This window comes from Miscanthus floridulus, chromosome 3 (assembly GCF_019320115.1).
Source record: "Miscanthus floridulus cultivar M001 chromosome 3, ASM1932011v1, whole genome shotgun sequence".
NCBI lineage: Eukaryota > Viridiplantae > Streptophyta > Magnoliopsida > Poales > Poaceae > Miscanthus > Miscanthus floridulus.
Genome location: NC_089582.1, coordinates 130,329,130 through 130,343,119, shown reverse-complemented (window position 1 = coordinate 130,343,119; position 13,990 = coordinate 130,329,130). Strand labels below are relative to the sequence as shown.

Genomic DNA, 13,990 nt, shown 5'->3' with positions numbered 1-13,990 from the left:
AATTGCCGAACTGTATAAAAATAGATCCTACTGCTACACTATTTTGATCTACTATATTGTTGAACTATAAAGTCAGACTTAATAATACGACTTGTGCAGTGTTCAAAATACGATTCGTGCAGTGTTCAAAATGTATTAACAAATCAATCTCATACTCTTAATAAATAGTAAGATAAACCACACTAAAACCTCATGGAAAACCCCCAGACTACTCATCAAATCCGGACATGCATTGCAATACAATTCATGGTAACGCACCAAGTCTATAAGTGAAACTAGGGTTTATAAAAATACACATCAAATAGACCAAATCAGTATATACAGATCGGGAGAGGAGGAGAGGATACCTTGTTCTAGCGAATCTCTATCTCTAATCGAAGTTTTACCACTCCATTTAAGAGATCAGAGGAGGGGGCGCGTGGGGGAGGGGGGAGGAGGAAGGGGGAGACAGAGTATGAGGAGCCGACGGATGAACAGGAGGTGGGGAGAGAGTACGAGGAGCCGACGGATGAACTGGAGGAAGAACTAAGAAACATGGTGCGCGTGAGCGGCTGGCCTCGGCCATTTTGGCCCAGACCTCGGCGCCACGCCATTTAGAGCCGAGGTCGGCGCCACGTTCCTCGGCGCCGACGCCACCATGTTCGCCGCCGCCGCCGCCGGCGCCGCTTAACTGCGGCCTCCCCTCTTCGCGCGTTCCGCGGGAGGACGAGATCTACCGATGCTTCCTTGCTGTGGTATCTCTACTCCAGAGGCGGAGCTCCCCATACGGCAGTTGCCCCACCTACCTCCGGCATGGAGGAGCCCACCCTCCTCCTTTTCCTCACTCGCGGCATCTCCCAGGCAGAGCAGGCGGTCCAGCGGTGGCGGGCGTACGCGGCGCGACTCTCTGCTGGCGCGAGAAGAAGGTCGAGCGGCGCCTAAGCGAGAAGAAGGCCGAGCGGTCGAGTAAGGCCCAATAGGCCATCAAGCATCAGCCCAAATGCGGAGGTACCCCAAGTCCACTCCATTCCGTCTCTTTCCTTTGGCTCCTTCCGTACGCGTCAGAGCGCCGCACCGCCGCCCTAGCTGCCGTGTCGTCCCTGGCTGCAGCGGTGCCGCCCGCCCCTAGCTTCCACTGCCCCTATCTGCAGGCTATAGCCCGCCGCGCCACCCCTAGCTGCAGCATTGCATCCCGCCGCGCCGCCGGCCCCTAGAACAGAGAAGATGCAGCGCATGTTACGGAGGAGGGGGTGGGGGATGGTGTTGGTGAGCAGGCGCAACAGGTGAGTGCGTGGCGCTTGACGGTCGATGGAGACGACCAGGTGGAGATACTTGCCATGGCGAGGCTCCCGGTGTTCGACCTGCTGGTGCTTGTGTTGGTCCGCGCACGTCTTCAAGAATCCAGGGCGCCGCCGCCGATCTCATTGTTCACCCCGTCAAGAGCCGGACATCTGATGAGAATATGTTCTGCCCCACCTAAATTTTTGGGCGAGCTCCGCCACTGTCTACTCCCTCCCGTCTCCTGATCAACCCCGCCCAACTGGCCGCCCCCTCTTCGCGCGTTCCATGGGGGAGGAGATTGATGCTTCCGTCCTGTGGTATCTCTCCTCCCGTCTCCTGATCAGCCCCTGTCACTGTTGGTCGCCTGCGCGGCCAAGCCTCGTGCTCGGAAATTGCACAAATGAGGGCCAATACTAGCCGATGTTCTCATTCTCAGGCTAAGGCGATTGGAATGGTTCCTCTTCTCGCCCCGCACGCATATATACCCATACGGCCATACGAGGTATGCAGCTCATGATGGTCGCTTCGTCGACTTTCTTTGAGGTAAGAGTTCGTTCCACATCCTGTATTCGCTTGTGTCCAGGCACCATGGTACTTCGACACTATCACCATGGTGGTATTTCGGCCTTGTGTCAACTCTGCCGGCCTCACTGTCGGCGGCGAGTGGCTCAGTGCTGACTGCTGCAACAGCAGAATTGGAGGGAGTTAGTTTATTGATGAACAGCCAAAGGTGCAGGTAGGGTTCTTGAATTGAGATGCCGTCCATTTCTTTGCGACCAAATCCTTTGGACGACGCTAATAAGGCATCACAGCCTTGTCCCTAGTGCTGATTGATATATACCAGAAATCCATTGGCATGTGCTCTAGGCAACACGGAAACTTACTCTGTTCTGCTTGCGTGGATTATGCACCATACAATTATGCAACGATTGGTGAGCATGGGTTACCATGTACTAATGGGAATGCAATAGTTGTCCATGCATTGATTCAAAGATCCTTGAAAAAAAATAGTACAATGATTCAACGAACTATATTTGTTTTATCCCCAGGCCCGAGACTCAAAATGTTAAAATACTTCCCACTTGCCACTGAACAATGGGTATGTGTCTTTGTTATCACCAATTTTTCTTGCCCAGCGTCATGTGTGGATGTGATTGTGATCCCTATGTGCTAGAGTCAACTTATGAAGTAGGCATCTGTATAATACTTCCATCGTGATCCCATCTGTATTTTCTGTTGGTTCATCTAACCCCATCTTAGTCTTCCCCTGGGTGCAGCCTCTTCTTGTTATTACCTTTCCTAGTCTGCTCTTTATTTCCTTTGCCCCTGCAAACTTCCTGGTCGTCTGCCTATATATGCTTCTCTTGCTTTTCCAGGTTGATTCACAGCTCGTCATCTTAGAGTGCCATCACATAAGTACTCTTTGTGTTCCAAGTGATTCGGCATATCTTTGTGTGATCTTTTCCTCTCATGTTTGTTTTCGATCTATAGGGCCATCAAAGTGACTACAAAACATGGCATACGAGAAAGAAGACCCTGCACTTTCAAACCAGGTTTTTGTTAGCTCTCCTCTGTGAAATGGTCCTTGTAACCTTGTCACTCAATATATTTTGGTTTCTGTAACAATGGTACACTAATCACAGGGAAAACATTGGGGCATTTTCATCTGCTGGCTTCTGGGGAATGGATGCCTCTTTGGGTTCAACAGCATGCTTACTATTGAAGATTACTACACATACCTCTTCCCGGTACGATATGCATACTGTGTTGTTGTTCTCTACTAAGTTCTCCAACTGTGTTGAAACTACTGATATAAAATGATGTACTGTTTTATGCTTTCTGAATTCAGAAGTATCACCCCACTAGAGTTGTCACACTTACATATCAACCATTCGTCCTCGCCACAACTGCCGTATTCACGTATCATGAGGCAAAGGTCAACACTAGGTTGCGCAATTTGGCGGGGTACACTCTATTCTTCTTGAGCTCATTTGCAGCAATCATTGTAAGTATGACTAATTGCATTGAGACGTTCTTGTTTGAATAGTTAATCCACTATCATATCTCACATTTTCACTGATCTTTTCTTAAACATTGCAGCTGGATATTGCAACTTCAGGAAGAGGTGGAATTGCCCCCTTCGTTGGCATATGTATCGTTGCTGCTGCTTTTGGGGTTGCTGATGGTCATGTTCAAGGTGGGATGACGGGTGATCTCTCTCTGATGTGCCCAGAGTTCATCCAGGTATCACTTGACAAGATTTTTTTTTTCTTGGAAAGATTCAAGAAACACATTTTGAAGTGTAGATTGACTTATAGGTCGATCCATTTTATTATTTTCAGTCCTTCTTTGCTGGATTGGCTGCATCAGGAGCGATAACCTCTGCGCTGAGGCTTGTAACTAAAGCAGCTTTCGAGAGTTCCTGAGATGGACTTCGCAAAGGAGCTAGTATGTTGAAACAATTGTTGATAAAATTACATTTGCATCTGTTTACTTCATCTGATATATTTACTTGGGCTACAATTTATGCAGTGCTCTTCTCCTCAATATCATGCTTTTTTGAGCTGCTATGTGTCCTGCTATATGCCTTCGCCTTTCCCAAGCTGCCAATTGTTTAGTTCTATCGTTCAAAGGCAGCTTCAGAGGGATCTTTGACAGTAGCTGCTGATCTTGCTGCTGGTGGCGTGGAAAATAGCCAAAATCCAATGGTATCTTTTTTTTTTAAACTCGCAGCAAGTTTCTTATAATTGCATATGATCTGTCGCAGCTAATTTTTTCATGACTTTTTCAGTCTGAAGAAGACCCTTCATGTGTGGAGCGTTTGAGCACAAAGCAACTGCTACTACAGAACATAGACTATGCGCTGGACATGTTCCTGATCTATATATTGACTCTGTCCATCTTCCCAGGTTTTTTAGCTGAAGATACTGGATCACACAGCTTGGGATCTTGGTAACTATCTGAACTTCTGTAGTTTACTTTAGCAAACGAAAGGATCCACTCACGCCATGTCACATCATTATGCAGGTATGCACTCATCTTGATTGCAAGCTATAACGTGTGGGATCTGATTGGTAGGTACGTACCCCTGATTGAGCAAATCAAGCTGAGGTCTCGGAAGGGGCTTCTAATTGCTGTTGTTTCACGGTTACTACTCGTTCCTGCATTCTACTACACTGCAAAGTATGGCGATCAGGGCTGGATGATCATGCTAACGTTGTTCCTCGGTTTGAGCAATGGCTATCTCACTGTGTCCTCATTGAGGCACCCAAAGGGTACAAGGTTAGCGTATAAATGCTTTGAGCTCAGCATGAGAGAATCACTGTTGTCATTTTGCAACATCTGATCGAGTTGTGTACACGATGGTGCCTGCAGGAACCAGAACAAAACGCTTTGGGCAACTTGCTTGTGCTTTGCCTCCTGGGTGGCTTCTTCTGCGGGGCCGTTCTCGACTGGGTGTGGCTCATAGGCAAAGGGTGGTGATCAGATGGTGTAGCACAAGCTCTTCCTGTCCTTGGAGTCTGATGTGTGGTTGCAATCAAGCGCCTAGCAGCATTTGGTTCATCTTGTGCCGAAGGTTTCGATTCCAATCGCACTGACTGTATTTCTCAGGACTTCAGGTTTAGCTTACAGCTCTTTTTGGGCCAAGAAGGGGTGGGAACAAGAACTAATGGAAAGGGAAAAGGCACGCTGGGTCTGGACTGAATTGTACAATTTTGTGAATATATAATACTATGTACCAATTTGTATATTTTTTTTCCTCCAGTTCTGTAGAGCAAAAGTTGCAAATGTTCCACAAATGCAAAGAGAGGCTTGAAACTGAATACACAGGCTATCTTTTGATGGGAAAGATATTCTACCTGATTGAAGAGCGGTTCTGCTCAAATTATATGGCAAAAAAAAACCACCCATAATTGAAGGTATCTGATACAGTCATGCACAGCTACATGTTGTCAGCATCGTTGACTACGGAAAGCGTGCAGGAAAAGCTGAGACTTGGAAGCAAACGGATGGCTTGGTTGAAGCATTGCAGGCTGATTTGTTGCGAGAGAAAAATATTGTTCGTTGATTGAAAAAGTACGACTTATAAGCCAAACGAACATGGCCGGCAAAGAAAAGAGGACAAGATGAGAACCCTAGGTCCTGTTTGGATTAAGGAGCTAATAGATAGCTATTAATAATTAGCTCCTCGATTCAAACAAGTCTATCTAATAATTTAGTTAATTGTTGGTTGAATACTCAACTAACAACTATTTCATTAGTTAGACCAAACTAGCTCGTAGCAACTAATATTAGCCATTAATTATTAGCTAGCTAATTATTAGTAGCTAATGGATCAAACAGGCTTCTTACAGCACGTTCACTTGTTGGTTTCAGCCAGGGCTTATCAGTCAGCCAATAATATTTTTCTCTCACACCAAACCAGCACCAGTCGAGTTTATCAGCCTAGAAACCAACCAGCGAACTTTAGTCATGTGAACTAAGTGCACGAATAAGCTACTAGTACAAACAAAACCAACTACTTTTTTTAGAAAGAAAGAAATGCTAGCACGCTTTCAAAAGAAAAAATGTATTGAGGGAGTGGATCCCAGTTTTCCAATGTTGAGTGAGACGGCGGGTGGCTGAGGTTGAGATTAGCGGATTCCCGTCCCATGACGGCCGATGTCGCTGTCCCCTCGACATTTTAGGTCAAATCGAGCTGGGAGCCTTTTCACTTTGGGCGATTATTCTCCCTGTGCAGCGACCAGCGATGGCACGAGCTGTTTGAGCTTGCGCTCGGAAGAATGGATATCTTGCTTCAGAGAAAACAGAGTGCCTTTTATTGAGCTGCACGCTGTTGTATATGGCACCATCCCTTTGCAGAATGGAGGCAAATGATAGACAGCATGTTCGCTTGGTCGTAAACGATCGTAAATTTTTAACCAGAACAGTATTTTTCTCTCACATTAAATCAGCCAGCATTCATACGATCGTTTCAGCCGCAGCCGAATAGGCTGAGAGCTAGCAGTGGCAGACGAGATCCACCGTGGCTTTTCAGCCGACAGCCACGGAGATGAGATCGAATTTGGCCATCTCTTACCAGCCATCATCATCCGTTTAAAATCCGATGGAATCTAACACCATGTTTAGCACCACGATATAACCTTCTAAATTTGTATATAAATATATAAGCTGACACGGCACCATGTCAAATGTCACCCTCACGCGCCGAGGCGTCAATATATATATTTTTTCCGTCACGAGCTTTGACGCTGAGCGTGGAGACGGTGTGAACGCCGTCCCATTTCCAACCCCGCAGGCAATCAATCAGGCATCCATCGGCCCCGCCGTTCGGTGGTTGGCCATGGCGCCGCTGTTCCCTCACGGAACAAACGCACACGTTGCCCGGAGATTCTTCTGCGTCCGCGCCTAGAATCTCAACTGCTATATAAACACCACACCGTCGGATCAAGATACCGCGCGCTCGCTTAACTAACCCGCACTCCCTGGGTCGCGGTCGACTGGTCGTTGCCATTCCCCGGCTTTCTCGGCGGCCGCCAGCCGCTCTTGGGCGCCGCCGCCAGCCGCTCTTGGGCGCCGCCGACGACACCGAGACTTGGCCCCCGCGCCGGCCGGTGAGTTGCTGCTAACCCTTCCTCCCTTTCCCGTCCCGTCCCGTCTCTCTGCCTCGGCTCTTCTCCTCTGCCTCTGTCTCTGGTGAAGGCATCGGAGTGACAGAGATGCCGCCGACGATTGGAGAGTTTCTCCTCGTGATTTCTCGGCTGCTGCCAGTCGCTAGCTAACGCGCCTGCCTGTTTGGCTTGGCTGAGTCGACCGTCGACGGAATCTTTTTTTTCCTCGCGGGTTTCATCCGTCCATCCTCCAAGTCCAAGGGGAAGAAGATCTGCTCATCTACTGCTAATAGAAGACTAGTGTGTTCAGAGTTTAATAAATGTTTTGTGGCGTGGAACACGACGCACGACGGCCGCCCGCGCTTGTTCTTGTTCTGGCACAGAGAAAAAGCGGTGGCCGCGTCGTATCGGATTCGCCCCGTGAATTGTTGGTCCTTCCTTCCATCCAGTTCGGTGGTTGGTAGCAACAGTGACCAGTGAGTAGCAGCGACGGGTGGCTTGCACGTCTGAAACTTCTCCTATAAACTCCAGCCCGGCTCAAGACGCATCGCATGTGGGGATGTGCCTAGTTCGCCGCCCCTTTTCGCTGAGGCTTCTTTCGTGCTCTCGTGGGGTCAGGGATATCGGGTTCCATTTTGTTTTCTTTTCCCTCCATCGGGATAAGATTAGGAAATCCTACTCCTGTAGTCTGCGTCTTTGGACAGCCAATCTGTATGTAATCATCCTAGTACTAGATATGTTACCACACGTGATTGGGAAACACTTCCTTTTTTCTAACCTGTGGACTGTGAGCTCGTTAGCTGACAGACAGCAGAATCGAAGTGTCTTTGTTCAGTTCTTTCCATTCCTGATGTCTAAATCGAAATAACGTGTCTGAATCATTTTCTTTATAGGCACACAGCAGGTGAACATATACAGTTGCCATGAGCATGGACGTAGCAGGTGCAGAGGCACCTAAGGTATCTTCGCTTCTGTTCATCTGTTCTGCGAATTCAGATACAGGTCCATCTAGCGTTGTATGAGCTGCAGATTGATTTGTACTCATGAGGTTGCTTCTGAAAATTGACAGGGGAAATTCCTTGGTATACTTGTCTGCTGGCTTTTGGGAAATGGAAGCCTTTTCGCGTGGAACAGTATGCTCACCATTGAAGATTACTACTCCCATCTCTTCCCGGTACATGATTGGAATGAGTTCAGTTTCAGTGTAGCAGAGTAGCAGGCTAGCAGCAAAGTTGAAAAACATGGGGGGTGGCATCCTTGATTTGTCTTTGTTTCGTCGAATAAACTGAATGGAACCAGGATTTGATTCTATTCAGATATTCAAACAGTTAATATTGCAATGTCTCACTAGCCAATGATATTATTAATTGCATTTCTACTGATATGGTTTCTCAAACGTTCTAATTTCAGTCCATTTTTTAATGGTTACTGAGAAGATAAAGTTAGTCCCATATTCATTGCAGTATTTGTTGTATCCATACATTCAAATTTGTAACAAATATGTTATTGTTGCAGAATTACCACCCAACAAGAGTACTCACGCTATCTTACCAGCCTTTTGCCTTTGGAATAACCCTCATCATGACATACTACGAAGCAAAGATGAACACAAGATTGAGAAATCTTGCAGGGTTTTCCCTTTTCTTCCTCGGTTCCTTTGCATTGATAATTGTAAGCACATTGCCTTCACAACATTAAAGAAAAAAAAGGACAGTACAGATTAGTATACCACCATATGAGCTCATGCAATCACGTTTTGTTGCTCTAGCTGGATGTTGCAACTAAAGGACATGGTGGGCTTGGAGTTTTCATTGGTGTATGCATAATTAGCGCCATATTTGGGACAGCTGATGCTAATTGTCAAGGCGCATTGGTTGGCGACCTGTCTTTAATGTGCCCAGAGTTCATTCAGGTAACATCTCACATTGTCTTTTCTCAGTCATTTATGCTGCTGTTTTCAGTCATTCAGAGTTTTCATGACTTGTATTGCACTTTGGGTTTTCAGTCCTTCATGGCAGGCTTAGCTGCATCAGGGGTTCTCACATCAGCTTTGAGATTAATTACCAAGGCAGCTTTTGAGAGCTCAAAAGATGGTCTTCGCATTGGAGCTAGTAAGTCAGAATTTTGTGAAACATTTTCAGATTTAGTTAAGTTATTTATTGGTTTAAGAAAACAAATCTTGACACTTCCAAAATAAAAGTATATGATTCCGAAGCAAACATGGGAATTTAATGGGATGCCAAAAGCGTGAGGTTATACTATGGGCGGTTTAGATCTGTGTGCATTTTAGGTATCTTTTCTTGAGAATTTATTTGCTATGCCAACTAGACCTATGGATTTGCATCTGTTTTGACCAAGGTCTTATACTTGCATTTCCTGGATTATTTTATCAGATAGGATTTAATGATCCAATGATCTCATCAACAAGATTGTTCATAACTCTCTTCTTCCCTTTGATGTGCCGTTGGGCCCTGTTCCAATCATGTCTAGAAATTTCACAGAAGATCATGATCTTTGTCTGTCAAATAACATGTCTTTCATTACTTGGTGCAGTACTGTTCTTTTCCATCACATGCCTGTTCGAGCTGGTGTGCCTCCTGCTATACACGTTCGTCTTCGGCAAACTACCCATCGTGAAGTACTACCGTGCAAAGGCAGCCGCTGAAGGTAGCAAGACTGTTGCCAGCGACCTTGCTGCTGCAGGGATCATCGCTGAACAACAGGGACAAGTATGCATTCCCCCTGTGATGATACCAAACAATTGTGCGTTTCGCTGCAACTTTATCATTCGAGATCCGAATGCTCATGATGTTCAGTGGGTGACTCGTGCAGATCGAGGAGGATCCACAGAAATACAAGCGTCTGACCACTAAAGAGCTGCTCATGCAGAACATCGACTACGCGATCGATATCTACCTGATATACGTCCTGACGCTGTCAATCTTCCCAGGATTTTTGTCTGAAGACACTGGAGAACACAACCTAGGATCATGGTGAAGTTTCTTGCTTTGATGCGCTCTACAAATCAGAATTCCAATCTGTTGATGTTTCTTTCGTGAACACTAAAAATGCTTGTGATTTCTGAGAAATCTTATATTTTCAGGTACGCACTTGTGCTGATTGCCATGTACAATGTGTGGGACCTGATCGGGAGGTACGTGCCGCTGATCCCGTGCTTGAAGCTAACCTCCCGGAAGGTCATGATGGCGGCTGTCTTGGCACGGTTCCTGTTCATCCCGGCGTTCTACTTCACGGCCAAATACGGCGACCAGGGGTACATGATCTTCCTAACCTCCTTCCTGGGGCTCACCAACGGGTACCTCACCGTGTGTGTGCTCATGGAGGCGCCCAACGGCTACAATGGCCCCGAGCAGAACGCGCTGGGCAACGTGCTCATCGTCTGCCTCCTCGGCGGCCTCTTCTCAGGCGTCGTGCTCGACTGGCTCTGGCTCATTGGCAAGGGCTGGTGAGTACGTCTTCTGCACGTGGTTCCTGTGCGGGATCGATTGGGTTTTAGATCACTGTTTTCCCCTCTCGTTTTTCCTTAAAAAAGGAAAATTTCTTCTGTGTTTAGGTAGCTATACGAGTCAGTGAGAGAACACGGATACTGTAATCTGGCTACATTTGAAATTCTCTTTCAGATGCAATCACTCCCTTTCTGTTCCAACTTTTGAATGTTGTATAGTATTCTGGAATGAAATATGGCCCTGTTCGTTTGGAGGAATTCTGGAGGAATCTGGATGAAAAACACTGTTCCAGATGAAATGTTGTGGGAGAAAAACACCGTTCCGGATGAAAAAAAAAAGTGGATCAAGCCGGGTTTAAAGGCACGTTGTTGGGGGAGCCCATATGGAGTATGGGTCAACTCCCCCTCGAAGAGGCCTGATGAAGGAATAATGGCGGAGGCCTAGCCGGCGGAGGCTCTCTCCAAGACGGCGGAGGCCTAGCAGGCGGAGGCTCTCCCTAAGATGGCGGAGGCTCTCCCCAAGATGGCGGAGGCCGAGCCGGCGAAGGCTCTCCCCAAGACGGCGGAGGCCCGGCCGGCGGAGGCTCTCCCCAAGACGGCGGAGGCCTAGCCGGCGGAGGCTTCCCCCCAAGACGGCGGAGGCCTAGGCGGCGGAGGCTCTCCCCAAGACGGCGGAGGCCCGGCCGGCGGAGGCTCTCCCCAAGACGGCGGAGGCCTCGCCGGCGAAGGCTCTCCCCAAGACGGCGGAGGCCCGGCCGGCGGAGGCTCTCCCTAAGACAGCGGAGGCCTAGCCGGCGGAGGCTCTCCCCAAGACGGCAAGGCCTAGCTAGCGGAGGCTCTTCCCAAGACGGCGGAGGCCTAGTACAAGAATGACGGTGGAGTTTCTCCCCGGGACGGTGGAGGCTCTCCCCGGGACAGTGGAGGCCAAGCACAGTAATCGTGGCAAAGGTGTTCCCTAGGGCGGCGGAGGCCCATCAAGGAACGATCAGGTCAGCAAGGCATACGTGGGGACAGTTGATGGGCCTCTAGTGGGCGTCGGCTTAGGCCCAAGATGAAGACATCGCGAGACGGTGTGATGAGAACACCCCTGAGGTTAGACACTAAGGCTGGAATATTCCTGGAATGTACCGTAGCAGTTGAGGGGCACTGTTGTAAACTCTGTAAAGTGGTAGTTGAGCCCTATAAATAGGGAACACTTGTAACTGTGAGGGGGAGGTTGGTGAAGCAATTATGAAACCCTAGTTCTTGTGAGTCGGTACTTGATCCTCACTCTCTCCTTCAGACAGAGCCTGAGCCAAAGCTCGAGTCCGGGGCATCGGCCAAAGCCGAGGGCCTCCGCCCCTTTCTCTTACTCCTACTTGGCCAAAGCCTACTGAATCCCTCGTTTAGCGACCTTCTGTCTGGAGCCTCCGACAGAGGATTTTGTCCGACAGGAGTGCGCTGCGTTCAGGGACCTCCGCCCATCTTAGGCGGAGGCCGGCCTCCGCCCATCTCGGGCGGAGACCCTGACCTAAAACGAAGGCCTCCGCCCACTTCTCACTCTTGTTAGAAACCGATGTTTCAACAGTGGCGCCCACCGTGCTCGGCACGAAATTTTTTGCAGAGCTAGAAGTTGGAGCCTTCGTCGGCGGGCCTTCTCCAGCCCGTCCTTCGCCAGTCGCCACTGGCCTTCATCATGGACATTCTCTGGCTAGACCTTCATCAGAGGACCTTCTCCGACCTGCCTTCGTCGGCGCACCTTCTTCGGCTTAGCCTTTGTTGCAACGACTTCATTAGCAGATTGGCAGTGAACCTCAAAGGACGGTAAGAACCTTTGGGCGAAGGTATGAGTGTACGACATACTTACACCTCCGTAAAGACTATCTGAGATCTAAAGAGAAAGAAAAGAAGAAGAATTTTTAGCCGAACTCCTAAATCCTTCGGCCGCTACTACTTAAAAAAGTTTCTACAAAGATTAGAAGGCTTTCAGAAATAAAAGTAGCACTATCCTCTGATTTCATCTTTGCTCACATTTTTATATTTTGATAACTCCGTACTCTACTCTTATTTCTATTTTTGCTAATAACTTCGCAAAATCCAGTAAAAAGTTTTATGAGTCTGGATTTCGTAACCAGGTCTTCTCATCATATTGATCATACAACTTCCGCTAGCCACTATGATGCCTTTACTCTGTTTATGAAAAGATGTGCAGAATCTATATAAGCCTTCAGAGATTTGGATCACATATATGCTACCTTTGCAACCTTGGGGATCCAACGCATACACCACACCTAAGGTACCAATCTAGTGCGAGAGAATAATTCTTGCTAGTTTTTAATTAATGCCTAGTACTCTTGCTCTTATGATTTATTTTGACGCATTCTTGATCTAACCTTCGCCTCTTAAGGCAAAATTTAAATACCTTGCATACAACTTGTCACCAATGTGACCAAAAATCTTCTCGTGGCCTTCGCCACAATCAAAGCATGGCCTAAGTGGCTATACATGCTTGGTCCTGACCCGGCTAAACTTAAAATAATTTTCAACTCTTGTCGAATCTCTTTTTCAATAACATGCAGGTCACCAGTACTGTAAGTATCTCTTATCCTCCCTTAGAATATATTTTCATTCGTTATATGCGTGTTTTCACCTCCTCAAGCCAAATCAGTCAATACTCTACAGCAGGCAATTCTTCTCGTTAAGTGATCAGCCTTCGTTATATATCTGCCCAACAATGATATGAATCAGTCAATAACCTCCGCCAGTCAGTGGTTCTCATGGAATATTCAACACTTATCAGATAACTCAGTGATCCTCTATGAGTCAGTGAATATTCATCTACAAATGGCCTTCTCCAGTAAGTGGTATTCAACAGCCAACAACCTTCGCCCGTCTTAGGCGGAGGCCGGCCTCCGCCCATCTTAGGCGGAGACTGGTCTTCATTATATGTCAGTGCAGCCTCCGTCATCAGTCAGTGGGCAGCCTTCGATCAGTCAACAGCCTCCGTCATCAGTCAGTGGCTTTCATCAATCAAGGTTCTCTACAACTTTCAGCAGGGCATGTGTCAGTAAGGACCTTCGCCGATTATTCATCTGTCAACGGTCTTCGCTGGTCAGTGCCTTTGACACGTATTGGCCTTCACCAGTCAATAACCTTTGTCAGTCTTTAGCCTTCGTCTTTTTGAGCCTTCGTCAGTCATGGTCTTCGTTCATCAATCAGTGGATTTCATCTATCATTGGTTTTCAGCAGCCTTCGTCACTGATTGGTCTTCGTCACTCATTGAACTTCATCAGTTGGTAGCCTTCGTCACTCTACAGCCTTCGCCTGTTAACAGCCTTATAGTCGGAGACCTCCATCAAAAATTGACTTTCGACATCCAACCAACCTTCGAACCCACAAACACTAACATGTTTTCCTCTTTTTTTTTGCAGGCTATACTGACTAAATTCTTTGAAGATCTTCATAATATCTATATCAATCAAATATTTGAGGTAACCTTCACAGGGAACTAATCCTTACTATAGTCACTGCTATGAATCTTACCTGTGCTCATGCAGGCTATCAAGTGGCAGCCTTCGCTAGCCATCTAAAACTATTACCCTCTCATTTGAGGACATTATTTCTTATATGCATAGCTTGTCTTTCATTCAAACTTAACCAACATTCTTGCAGC

The 13,990-nt window shown here is 47.4% G+C and overlaps 1 protein-coding gene and 1 pseudogene across 1 annotated transcript; both read left to right on the top strand.

The window, feature by feature from the left end:
• Positions 1–289: 289 nt before the first annotated feature.
• On the top strand, positions 290–5,095 carry LOC136546944 (equilibrative nucleotide transporter 3-like; annotated as a pseudogene).
• A 1,546-nt stretch (positions 5,096–6,641) lies between these two features.
• Positions 6,642–10,584, top strand: LOC136546943 (equilibrative nucleotide transporter 3-like). Its single transcript, XM_066538896.1, has 9 exons — positions 6,642–6,875; positions 7,766–7,831; positions 7,942–8,046; positions 8,388–8,543; positions 8,641–8,784; positions 8,878–8,983; positions 9,426–9,601; positions 9,705–9,865; positions 9,976–10,584. The coding sequence occupies exons 2-9, from the start codon at positions 7,796–7,798 to the stop codon at positions 10,340–10,342; spliced, it is 1,251 nt and encodes a 416-aa protein (XP_066394993.1). The 5' UTR covers positions 6,642–6,875; positions 7,766–7,795; the 3' UTR covers positions 10,343–10,584.
• Positions 10,585–13,990: the final 3,406 nt, after the last annotated feature.